The sequence below is a fragment of the Amblyomma americanum genome, chromosome 11, assembly GCF_052857255.1.
Source record: "Amblyomma americanum isolate KBUSLIRL-KWMA chromosome 11, ASM5285725v1, whole genome shotgun sequence".
NCBI lineage: Eukaryota > Metazoa > Arthropoda > Arachnida > Ixodida > Ixodidae > Amblyomma > Amblyomma americanum.
The window spans coordinates 17,459,510-17,472,921 of NC_135507.1; the positions used below are offsets into that span (position 1 = coordinate 17,459,510).

At 47.4% G+C, this 13,412-nt stretch overlaps 1 protein-coding gene across 1 annotated transcript in view; it reads right to left on the reverse strand.

The window, feature by feature from the left end:
• LOC144110951 (uncharacterized) overlaps positions 1–13,412 on the reverse strand; it is a 52,645-nt gene that overhangs the window by 29,782 nt on the left and 9,451 nt on the right. The window contains exons 2-3 of the mRNA XM_077644022.1: positions 4,218–4,328; positions 2,415–2,506 (exon numbers count right to left, since the gene is read on the reverse strand). Coding sequence (XP_077500148.1) covers positions 2,415–2,506; positions 4,218–4,328 — 203 coding nt within the window. The remainder of the gene's footprint in view (positions 1–2,414; positions 2,507–4,217; positions 4,329–13,412) is intronic.

The window sequence follows — 13,412 nt, forward strand, 5'->3', positions numbered from 1 at the left end:
GCCCACCATATTGCGGCACAGCTTTCCTATACCGCAACTCCAGCGAAAATAGAAAAATGCGACGGTACTGAACTGCTAAGTGTGAATGAAAAAATTCCATACCAATGCGTGCAAGAGTCTGATTTAACAGAAGAATTTCGTAGAGGTATTTTTGCGCTGCAGCCAGTCTTTAGAAAACTCACTAAACTGAAATCGGACTTCGTTTCGTGAAAACAAGGCTTAGAACTTGGGAATTCAACAACCTTACTAGTTACTAGGTATAATTTCTGCTTGATTTACTATGCAATCTGATTACTAACAGACTCAGGGCTGATAATTAAAATGTTAACTGCGGTACCACGGCTCCCGTTGGACCAGCGGCCACCCGCACGGCCCAACCAGTGTTTCCTTGTTAGCGCACTATACAGGATGTTTCCCCTAAAACTTTACAAAATTTTTTAAATAGATTTTTTTTAGTTACAAGAGCGCTTTTTCTGGCATAGCACTGTCAGCGGCGTAGTACATCGCGGAGAAGGAGGTGCGCGTGTTCGCCTCGTGTACCTCCAGACTGCAGAAACTACGTTTTCCCCGAGAACCTTCACCCTGATAACTGGCGCTCTAAAACGGGAATTTGTAACGGTCTGCACAGAGAAAAATGTTTGCCCGGAGTACGGTTCGAGCCATCAGCCTCGCCCTCACATACTCAAGTCTTCCCTCCCTCACCCTCACCTCATCATGTCCTTCCTCGTTCTCATGAATTTTCACGTGCCCATCCTCACTTGCTCTCACCTCATCGAATGAAATCCTCATGAAGTGAAGGCGAGGACGCCCTTATGAGGGCTCGCCCTCGTGAGGATGGCCATCTCTGGTTCAGACAGATAACTCTGAATGGGGGTCAGCATATTCACCGAGATCCCAAAGACGAAACGGGTCACGGATGATACCTTAGCATCATGTGGTATCATAATGCTTTCTCTATATTAAAGAAAACAGATAAACAGTTCTGTTTATGCACAAAAGAGTTCCTCAAGAGTCTAGGTAAGGAACAGCAGTTCACAAATGGCAGCGAGGTGTTGGAAGTGGTAAAGGAACACGTCTCTTTAGGGCAGGCAGTGGCAGCTGATCCGGATCATAAGAGGGAAATAACTAGAAGAATAAGAATGGGATAGAGCGAATATGGCAGGTTATCTCAGATCATGAATGGCAGGATACCAATATCCCTCAAGCAAAAAGTGTACAACACCTGTATCTTCCCGGTATTCAACATGGAGGCCAACGAAAAGGGTCCAGCTTAAGTTAAGGGCAACGCAGCGAGCTATGGAAAGAAAAATACTACGTGGAACGTTAAGATACCGGAAGCGGGCAGAGTGGGTGAGGGAACAAACGCGGGTTAATGACATCCCAGTAGAGACCAAGAGGAAGAAATGGACCTGGGCGGGGCATGTTATCCGGAAGCAAGACAACCGCTGGTCGTTAAGGGTAACGGAGTGGATTCGAAGAGAAGGCAAGAGTAGCAGGGGGCGGTAGAAGGTTAGGGGGGCGGATGAGATTAAGAAGTTTGCGGGAATACGGTGCGCGCAGCAGGCAAAGGACAGGATTAATTGGAGAGACATGGGAGAGGCCTTTGCCCTGCAATGGGTGTAGTCTGGCTGATGATGATGTTGGTGGTGGTTGTGACGTTAGACTCAAAGGCAACGAGCTGGTAGTGGTTGACCGTTTAGCCCTACATCCAACCTGGTGCTGCTCAAGAAGACCATTGAATTAAAAGGAATGCAGAAGGCTACGGTTGTTCCTTTTTTCTGTTTGAATGTATTGTTGGGCTGCTTGGTGTGAGGTAGATGGGTACGTGAAGGTGGAGATTAGCCTGTGAGTTGTGAATGGTCTTTGTGGTGGGAGTGAGAGGGATGGGGGGGGGGGGGGAGTTGTCTGGGCCACGTATACCTTCGTGCGTGTCCCACTGACACGCACTGACAGATAAATATGTGAGCAGCCCATCCGTGAAACTCACCAAGAAAGAACACGCCTATCTGATGTCAAAACAGCCATAACTGTGTGTGTCCACCCTCCACCATTCCTACAAAATCTTTTTCCGCCTAAAAAAATAAAACAGTTGAAAGTAAGCGCTCGTTCTGTTTGTCGCCTCTCTGCTCCAGATCATTGTCAAAGCTATTGCTTCACTGTAAGAATCCTACTGACAAGCATGAATGCTCTCTTAGTATATCAAAAACGGTTTCCTTGTGACACTTCACAAACATCATGGCTGCAACGCAGCTGCGACAGTATGCATGAGGAGCGCATACTGTGGGCATATAAGAAAGTTCCGCTTTCCGGTCCTGTTGCAATTCGCCCCACTGTCCGAGCTTGTGCTTCGTCTACAGACCATTTAGTTGACGCTGCGGCATTCTCGCGCGTGATGATCTGAGTGACGTGCTCACCGTGTGCCTGTCCTCGGCGAGCTCTGCCGTCCAAAGCTGAACACGTCCTGCACCTCCAGTCATCCAACGCCGCGCTCGGGTACAGGCGTGGCCTGCACAAATACGTTACGGGGGCATGAAACAGCAGCCTCTTGGCAGCAGGACGTCACACGTTTCTACAGCACGCGGTTAGCCCGGTGCCAGCTACGGCGCGCCCCTGCTTGAATGTAGGCGCTCGTTGCGATCGTCGTCTCTCTGTCCCAGTCAGTTCTGCCAAAGTTACCCCTTCCATTGCAAAAATCATCCTGATCATCATTATTGGTTCGTTAATAGACCAAAAATGGTTGCCTTGTGAAAATTCATAAACAGGTGGTTACAGCACAACTGTGACAGTATGAGGAGCACATGCTAAACCCATCATAAGAAAAAATGTCAGGGTTTTAACTCGGTTAAACCTATAGTAGTCAAGGATTCGACGAAAATTCGTCTGGTCAGGCATAGAAGTGAAAAAAAAAAGTGTTTTACAGCCACTGACGAAGTCAAGCAATGATGAAAGACGTTTTGGAACCGATACGGTTTCCTTGTTTACAATGAGGCGGACAAAGCAAGTAGGCGCATTTTAAGCTACTATAGAGCGAAAACACTGGCTTTGGGCTGTACTTCACTGCCTTTGGTTCAAAGAGGCCAAGGTCAAAGTTCGTGAGTGGCCCGGGCCATATTTTGGAAAAGGCCAGCCCAAATTTGCAAGTCGCCATCGTGTTTGGCACGGTAAATTATGATTGGACATCGATTTGGTACAAATCGCCCCAGCTCAAATTTGGGGGGGGGGGGGGTGGCCCGGGTCAAATTCTGGAAGTACTCTGGTCGAAATTTGGAGGTCGCCAGCCTGCTCGGCATGGTCAGTTGTTGTTGGGCATCCATTTTGGTACAAATCGCCCAAGGTTAAATTTCGGGGGTGGCCTGGGTCAAATTCTGTAAACGGTCTGGGCCACCTTTGCAAGTCGCGATCGTGTTGGACAAGGTAAAATTTAGGGTTGGATGGGCCAAATTTTAGCTCTGTATTTTGAAGCGAAAAGCTTCACTACGCTAGGTAGAGCAGTCGTCGGGTAGGCCGGAGAATGGCCTTCAAAGACCTTCAATCGGGCTTCAATCAAAGACGCGGATTGCCGTCTGTAACGTTGACTGCGTTCTGCACAATGGATAGGCAACGCGCCCACCCTGCCACGCTAAAGAAGGCGGTTAATGGTTGATCGCGAGAGGTTGGTCAACCAATCGACCTTTGCGATCGCGTTCAACTATTAACCGGTGCGACCTATTCGCCGCGTGCGCGCGTTTGTCTTTGAACCGACCCTGAACCACGTGACCGCTATAACGTCACTCAGCCGCCGCTGACCTCGAAACCGAGCGCTCGCCTCTTGTTTCTATAGGCCGTCAGTGTTCACTGTGTTCATTGACGTTGGCGTTGACTCCGATGATTTTGAGGAAAGGAAGGGCGTGGCGGTACGCTTGGCTCAGTGGGCGGCTCAATCGGGCTTTGAGGTACGTGGCGCTGGTGTGAGAGACATGTGGGTTGCATGCAGCTAATTTTTATGCTTAGTTTGGTTTAATGTAGCGTCGCTGTGGCTAGGAAACGACACAAGTACAAACGTACGTACGGTGGTGACAAGATCTTTGGTCGGTGTTGCTGAGCGTATGAGTGCTAAAATTTCACTCTCCACATTCCTTCTGCTACTTTCCCAACTGCCCGTGTTCGTGCTTCGTCTACAGACCATATAGTTGACGCCGCGGCATTCTCGCGCGTGATGAAACGAGTGACGTGCTCACCGTGTGCCTGTCCTCGGCGAGCTCTGCCGTCCGAAGCTGCACTTGGAGCTGCGTGGAGAACACGTCCTGCACCTCCAGTCATCCAACACCGCGCTCCCGTACGGTCTTGACCTGCACATATTCGTTACGGAGGCTTGAGACAACAGCCACTTGGAAGCAGTGACGTCAGACGTTCCCATAGCACCCGGTTAGCCCGGTGCCACGTATACGGCGCGCCCCTGCTGCGGCTGAGTCTTTCAAGAAGTGAAGTGCGGACTGCATCGTCCCTTAGTATATAAAATAGCTCGCGGCTTCACTCTCCTGTATTAGAATCTGTGGTATGTAGTTTTGAGACCAGCAAAACAGGATGCCGAGGTATTTTGTCGGCTCAGAGTTGGTATAATAGTTCATTAGTCTGTGCCGCCACCGTGTAACATACCGTGTGTGGCGCAGACAAACTGTGGCAGCCTGCCGAAAGGATACCAATGTGCACAGGGCATAGGTCCTAGTGGCGCAGTCATCTGTATCGACATGGACACGTTCCGAAACAGGCTTTCTTTGCTCGGACCCTTTCGTCAACAGCGGCTACAGGACTAGTCTCACACTGTTGAGGACCCTCGGAACACCACTGAAACGACAGCGCTTCACACCTGATGCTGGGCCTTCCATGTTCTCAAGAAGCTGCAAGCGAGAGAGGACTAGTGCCTTTCAGAAGATTAGGTGGAAATAAGTGCGTGTCATTTCATCCCTTAGAGCGGTACAGGCGAAAACACTGTAAACAAGCGTTCATTCCTCTGCCGCAGGAAGCGCGGGAGACACTGTCGAACGGCGCGGCTTCACGGCTCCAGTCCGAAAGAAGCTTTAAGCGCGGATGGCTCGAAGATAGGAGCGTCCCCTTTGAAACGGGTTGATGGCAGTCGCCACCATGTTCGGCTATTTCTTTCCTTTACATTTCTTTAACAGTGGAGCAAACCCGTTCATAAATTCTCCATTTTCTTTAAATACAACTATAATGCGAAAGCATTATATGCACCCATCAGGAGAAAAAGTGGCGTCCGCAGGGAGCGGAAATGAAAATGTGAGAGCCCCACCAAAGTCAAATAGCGTCATACCATGTCACATGACACCATGATTCGTGCTGACGTGAGCGTATGTCGAATTGTGGAAGGGGGAAGTGTCGTCAGGGTGATATGCAAAAAGTGACGCCGTAATTAAGTCACATTACTAGTCTTAACATGTGGCGTCAGAATAGCATGCAAAAAAAGTGACATGCTTTCGCAATCCTACACGTAAGCGGACCTAAGTGCCTTCACTTTTTTTTTATCCGACACTTCTAACCTTACGTCACCTCTCTACTTTTGAGCCACCAATCTTCCAATCACTTTTTGCTAACTTCCGCCGCAGATTAATTCACATGACCATTGTTATCTCTAAATACTAGGGTCTATTTTCCGCCCTATCTGATTCTATGCACTGGGTAAGCAAGAAAAGGCTACTCTACAGGCGACCCCCGCTTCTGAAGTTTTCCATGCATCTCATTACTGTCTGTCCATTACAGCATCTTTAATTTCGCCGCCTGCACTGCCAGCCTGTACATGATACACGTCATCGTAATCGATCTGAATGATTGTATGTGCATACTATCTATTGTATGTGCATACTGTCTCTTTTTCCTTTATCAATCAAATTCATTTTACTCTTGCGCCCGCTGTCAGGAATTTGCTTATCATTGTTTCTAATGCTTTCAACAACGTTTCCATGCTTCATGGACCAAGTTCATTAATCAGCATGAATTCCATTTCGTCTATCTCTGCGGATGTGGATTTAGGAATATTTGCTTCCGCCTTTGTAGTTAAGGTTGATCAGTTCTTAGTCTCTTTCTATTCTGCTGTCCCGTGTTGCTCTCTCATTTTGGGAGATTACCCTTTCGTCGCTCCTAAATGGCTCGTGTATAACTCATGTAGTTGACTGCGTCGTCTCCCTCTCAACATTTTATTTTAGCGTCGGAAGTTTGTTCCTGCATTCTTTGATTATTTTTACCCAGACAGCTTATATGGTTCCAGAATTTTCTTGCCCCACCTTTACCGGCATCGCGATCTTCAGCCAATCAGAGATAAGTGGACTGCTTTATTTTACTTTGGACGAGGGCCTGTACATGCAGCTTATCGATAAGATTCCCATTTTCCGTCTGTTTCCTCTTGAGATACCTGCGCCTTTTTTTGGTTCTCTCTATTCCCTTGAAGCCACTAATCGTTTATTTATTTATTTCATTTGTTTATGGATATTGCGACCTTGTGAACAAGTTCATAGTTGGTGGGAAGGAGATTTGAAAAAAAAAATGCAGGCTTAATTTCGTTTTACGTTAAGATGCTTATTCCACCAGCTTCATGCCTTTCATCTTTCCTTTCCGGCAGTTTGCAACTTCTACTTGTTTCATTTTCGTACTGCTGAGTAGTTCGAAATATAATTCCACTTCTCCATAGGGCGTTTCTCTATTGCTTCCTCAACGCCAGCCGCTTTTGCGCTATTAGTTCGTCGTTTAATTTTGCGTGCCTGTTTTGTGTTTTCCACATTTCTCTTTTGATCAGGGCTCCCATCTGCCGAATAACACGTTTACGATCATTTCCCAGACTGTACTTCCCCTCGTTCATCTATTTACATTTTTGTAAGCTTTCTGTAGAGAGTATTTCACGTAACTTTAGCCATGGAAGGATAAAAAGAGTGATTTATCAAAGCTCGATGAAACCAACGGCATATTGTTTCCAGACGTGTCGCGCTTCTTAAAGTTTCTTTAGAATTGTGCGTAATTATTTAAGTAGCTGAGGTGAATTAAGCAAATTTTTTAATAATCACTTCAGGTCCCATGCCTTTCGTTAAGTTTGTAGAGGGAGTTCAGACAGAACCGATCCAGTTTTTGCAGCAACGTACCTCCTACGTGGTCCTTTTTCCGGCAGTTAAGGAAAGCCCGCGAAATATTAAAAAAACACGTGACTGCCCGCATACTCTACCACATTCCAGTTATCCCAACCGTGTTTTGAACGAATGAAACGTCCGCGCTGACCGCACCCAAGTGAGCGGCCGCCGCTAGTTAGATGGGCGACAAAATGATAAATATATAAAAATACGGAGGCTGCATTGAAATAGGTGACTTCACTGCTTTTCTTCACTTTTCTTCTTTTGTCTACGCGATGGCGGTCGACGGTCTCCCTCGCACTTATCGCAGATCACAGCGCGCGCGTTGCAATGTTCAGGAAGAATGTGCTGACGTGCATACATTAAGACTTCTGAGAGTGGCGTCGGCCGGTCACTACTAGTCGGCGAGCGCGCCCGCGGGCTGTGTTCAAATGCTGGAAAAAAGGACCACTCAAAAGTTAAGTTGCTACAAAAAAAAACTGGACAGGTTTTTGCGTGACCACACTCTTAAACTTCACGAAACGCGTGCGACACTAAAATTTTGCATAATTATTTTAATCACCCAATTTTTAAAATACTCTGAAGAGCATCACACGACAGGAAACAATATGGCGTTGGTTTCACCTAGCTCCGGTGCGCTACTTCTTTTTAATCCTTAATTCAAGTTACCTGAAGCACCCTGTAGATTCCGAGCAACATTAGGCAGTAGTGAAGGGGTGTCGGCCTGTTCCGGAATTCCCACCTGATTCGGCCCTGGCATTTGGTTTTGGTCTTTACCCTAAGTTGCTCTGATCACAGAGGTCTAGCATTAACTTCCCTTTGTAATCTATGTATCCATACTGATCCTCGATGTAATCATTTGTGTCCCCCAATTGAATACTATCGGCACCATCTCAACTATTTTATGCCGTAAATAATTGAGGCACTAAACTTGGTCCGTGTCGTCTTGCCTGCATTTTTTTTATTCGTCCACAAATAAACTATGCCTGAACCATTTCCTTTTACTGGAAACTGTTCCAGATAAGAGCACATGTTCTTTGCAAGTTGATTTGAATACGAAAGAATTACTAGTCCCATTACTGGAAAAGCCGGCGACGTATGTGCGTAGTCAAAGATGGAACACAAAATCTCAGCGAAGGTAGAAAAACAAGGTGACGTCATCAAGCGGCCGTATGACGCACACAGCAAGCCGAGCACCGCCACTTCAGGCAATCCTGTATATGTCGAAAGTCTATATGTTCTCGCCGCTGACCACTTCCATTGTGGTGCCAGTTTTCTCAACATTCGAGTCGAAATTGTAATGCAACAGCAAGCCGGGCACAGCCACTTCAGGCAATCCTGTATATGCCGAAAATCTATATGTTCTCGCCGCTGACCACTTTTATTGTGGTGCCATTTTCTCAACATTCTAGTCGAAATTGTAATGCAACCGTCTGTCGTATACAGCGTTCCGGTGTGTAGCTTGTGCTAGTAAGTTGGAGGCTAGCTTGCGATAGGGATTCGAACGGACGACATGTGCACCTTCAGTTGCATGCCTTCCCAGACTCTCTACCTCTTCCTTAAAGCATGGTTGAGGTGTCCATCGAGACGTGAGACACTTACTGTGCCACTTAATTCCTATCCTAAAAAAACCCAGGGACAGTAATGCTTCCATATTACCACACGTAAGCAGTCTCAAGTGTGTCTTCCGGTTTTTTTTTCATTCCTTAGCAATTTGTACTAACTGTATTCCCCGTCAATACAGGTACTGCACGTAACGTCAGATAGGTTGAGCATCAAGCCAGGTGAAAGCTTGTGCCCATAGAAAACTGGCGGGCAGCCGGCGGCACTGGGGATCGAACCCCCACCTCCCTCACGCGAGACGGTTGATCAAATCACAGGGGATTACGGAACGTTCGGTGTCGCCTGTTTGTGGAATTTTTTTCACAGTTTGGAAAAGGGAACGTTTTTCCCGAAACCCATCTACAGCTCAAATCAGCGTCATCCCCCTCCTCTACCCGTTCAAGCCGCGTTTCCTTTAGGTTCACAAAGCCGTCACGGTCCCTTTACCAAGCCTTCTTTTGCTCGACCATGTTATCACCACTTCATTATTGCTACAGCAAAAATGGTCAGAATGTGCACAGGTTCAAGCCGTATGCAAACACGTGTTCAGATAAATTCAGTTTTCTGCAAAAACCGCCCAACCGGAAGGGGAATAACCAACTTTCGTTCACAAATTCTTTTCTTGTTGTTGTTTCAGTTCGAGCGACACATGACACACGAATAAGCTCTGAAAGCCTAGCGGTCGGTTCCAATATCCTGGCCGCTAGAAAAACTAAGTTCTGCTCCCCGCAACGCGCCTAACCTAACTGTATAGCCTGCACCGAATAGAATAATAAAGGAAAAAACTTGTCTATTTGACGTTGCTCACGGTGTTCCCACTCTCAGCCCGTCCGGCCCCGGTCGCCACGTGCAATAATAATAATAATAATAATAATAATAATAATAATAATAATAATAATAATAATAATAATAATAATAATAATAATAATAATAATAATAATAATTGGTTTTTGGGGAAAGGAGAAAAACAGTGCGGCAACAAAGGACGAAAGTAGACAAGGCCAGGACGGACTTAACTGAAGGTATATTCGAAAAATAAAAACACAACATTCTCTTTTTTTCACAGGCAGTCGTGCAAGCGCTAAAAACCCACCAAACACTGATACTTGAATCAAGAGCATCAATATACGTTCACAGTTGGACGACTACACAAGGATTTCGCACGAACGTTTCTCGGTTTTTGTGAACGTGTTGGGCTTCAGTAAAGGCAAAGCAGGCCGCCGCGAATCGCGCTGCGTGGTGATCTGACGGGGCTTGTCTAGTCTCGCCAAGCACAATGCTGTGTTTGTTGTTTGATTTTATTCGTACAGACAGCGTCACGATCATCATCATCATCATTATGTTACGATTGCAGAAGGACAAAGGCCCTCCCACAGACATGAACCCTGCCTTCCGCCAGGTGCCACCGTCCTACACTCGCAAACTGCTCAATCTTATCTAACCACCTGGCTTTCTGCCACCCCGTCTGTGTTAACCTTCCCTTGGAATGTACAATTTTACGCTAAGCGACCAAAGCTTATCGGCTCTCCGCCTTATACACTTTTTATGCCAATTTCCCCTTCTTGATTTCAGCCACTTATTTTTAACGGCCATTCTCAAGTAACATGCTACAGAATTGGCCAGGCATGGACCAAACAGCTAGAGAGGCATACAACGGAAATGTTTACTTCAGGCGAAACTTAAAGCGTCGCGACAAGGTCAGAGGAGGCTGCAAGCTTATCAGTAAAGAACAGGGATCAACGACACCACGAAGTGGACGCGTGGGCAACCGCTAACAGCCTTGGTGCCACCGAAAAGAGACGCGATCGATAAGTGCCATGACGGATTGAAACTCACCGTAACACATCATTGCGTTGTCTCAGTCTTCCTTCTCATGATGCGATTCCGTTACAGACGTGGAAACGACACTAAACTGTAGCTGCTTTATGTTTTCAAGTTACCAATGCCGACTGACACTTTTCTTGCAAAGTGCCTTTGTTTTGTCAGCAGAGTACGTAGAAGCCTATAGCTAGCAACATTTTTCCCGCCGACACGCGACTCTCGTAGACTCAGAAAAGTTATCTTGGAATGAATTTTCTTTCTGTATCAAATAACTTACGGCTGCTATAGCTTTGGATGTGGCAAAGTGAGTTCCTAGCTGTGGCATGCTTTTTTCAGGCTGTAAAGTGATGACTTCTTCAATTAACGTCCTTTCCTTTTTCTCCAAGACTATATATTCACCATACTAATGCCAAAATCCTCTCCCGGGTCCATCCGAGTGCCTACACTCCCACCTGCTCTCTCTGCACTGAGCCACACGCCACCCTCACCCACACCCTCTTCCAATGCCCGGCGGATCCTCCCCCGCGCGGCCTGGAGCACCTGACCAGCTGGGAGGAATGGGAGGCCCTGTTGCGGACCCGGACACGCAGGAGGTCGCGACAAACAGGGCCGCCGGCGTCATGGACCATCTTGGACTCATGGACGTCTGAGTGCAGTGGGGTCATGCGGGGGCCCAAGAGCCTACGTGCCCAAAACACCATTAGGTCTAACAAAGTATTTCCTCCTTCTCATGCTGGAAAGATTCGCTACTTCCGTTGTCATCAGTTTTCTAGCTGTCATGGCAGGCCTCTCCTCACCCAAAGAACGCTGAATAGGAAACTTCAGTTAATTTGGTCACCCGCGCACGCTGCCGTCCCTGGTAACGAGGCGGCTCACGAGCTAGCCAGAGATCTTTGCTTCGGGGTAGCCGTCGAGCCCCCAGCACACTGGGCATACGACGAGCGTCTTCAAAATTACGGGGAAATCATCGACCATTATAAATTTGGACGTAGACTGGTACCCCCGCCAGATGGTTGCCTAAATAACAGAGATGCTCTCGCGTAGAGGCGGCTTCAAACTAACACCATTATGAACCCGGTCTGGGCGTTTCACCTGCTACCAGAGATTAGAGAGAAGGATAAGTGCAAACACTGTGGGGCGAGAAGGACCCTCGACTCTATAATTTGGGCGTGCCCACAATCCCCAGGGGTGGGACAAAATATAGTAAGTAGAGAAGCCTGGGAGACCCTGCTGCGAAGCGCGGACCCTACCATCCAGCGACGCACCATCCATGTGTGGCGGAAGAGGCCGCAACAAGCCAAGGGCTGCCTGCCAGCCTCTAATCCGCAGGCGCACGACTCCCCGTCTTCCCAGGCCTGCGTGATGGGGGCGGGGAGGGAGGCGCCTTTTTTCTGATGGAAATACAGGTTCCTTGAAGGTATTGGCGAGCGCTACCAAAATACGGAAAGGGACGAACACACAGGACAAAGCGCTTTGTCCTGTGTGTTCGTCCCTTTCCGTGTTTTGATAGCGCTCACCAATACCTTCAAGGATGCATTTCGAACAAGCCCCAGTTGTAGCTCTTTTGAAATAAAGGTTGTTTTAATCAATAAATCAATCATCAGGCCACATCGCGTTGCCTCCGGGGTCAACGCTACCTCGAGGTGTCGATTCCCGAAGGCACGGAGGTAAGTACTTTCAGGCCGATACTGAAAGCACCGTCGACCGCCCACTTCAACACGCTTAGCATGCACGCTTTGATCGTTCAAAAGAGGGTCGGGGGCTGTAGAACACGGCAGAGAAAGAGAACAGTCAAGTGTGCATTTTTTTCTCTATATTTCGCGGGCTTTCCTTGACTGCTGGGAAAATGGTCTAGGCACGAGGTACCGCCTTTGCGAGAAAAACGGACAGGATAGGATAGGAAAACTTTTGACATCGAACAGAAAGAGGGTAGCCAGAGGGCTACCCGCCTAGACGACGGGTTATCTTTTTACTGTCCCCTCACCTCTATCATTTCACTTCTGCAAACTGCCTGCTATCATTTATTTCCGCTGCCCCAGTTCACGTGCCGCCGCCGTAGTGATGGCAGATGCCGCGGTTAGCAAAAGTCTTTTACCTTCCTTTTTCCTTTTATTTTACATTAAATACTTACTACTGCAACTACTCTTTTGGCCCTTTAGCGGAGCACTTTTGTTACTACTTGAGCACTTAATTTGAGAACAAAATTTGAGAAAGCGCTATTGTGCACATAATGAAAATGACAAATTTTGCATAAATAATTTGAGCTAATTGACTGTTTACGCGAAATATAAAGCGATACTCTGAGTTGCGCTAGACTATGGCAGACAATATGGCGTTGGTATCACGCGTCCGCGGAACACCACTTTTTTTTTTAGCACAATAGAAGTCTCGGAATTCCTATCCAAAAATCAAATCGGCTTTCTTTCCAATCTCTCGGCACAAGACATACTGCTAATAATCGCTGAAAAAAAAAACATTCCACAACACGAAGCACACGGCCAGCACACGCGCAATTCTCGCCCCGGACCTTCAAAAAGCCTTAGACAATATTCGCACTATGGCCACCACGGGCTGCGGGTCGTACATATTGCGCTACATCCAAGCTTTCTTGACACAATGAACGGCCAAAATCAGCTCGGCGCTATATCACCACCTTCATTCTCCCTCCCGAACCGGGGCACTCCACCAGGAACCATTCTCTCCTCCCTCCTATTTAATGTAGCCCTAGCCCTGTTGGCCAAACAGCACAGCAACATACCTGACCTCCAAGCGGCAATTAAGCTGATGTCTCCTTATGGACGACTTAAGACTCCATGGGACAGGTGCAAGGCACTTCTCAATTGGCAGGTGATATCAACACCTCAAACCTGACTACTATTG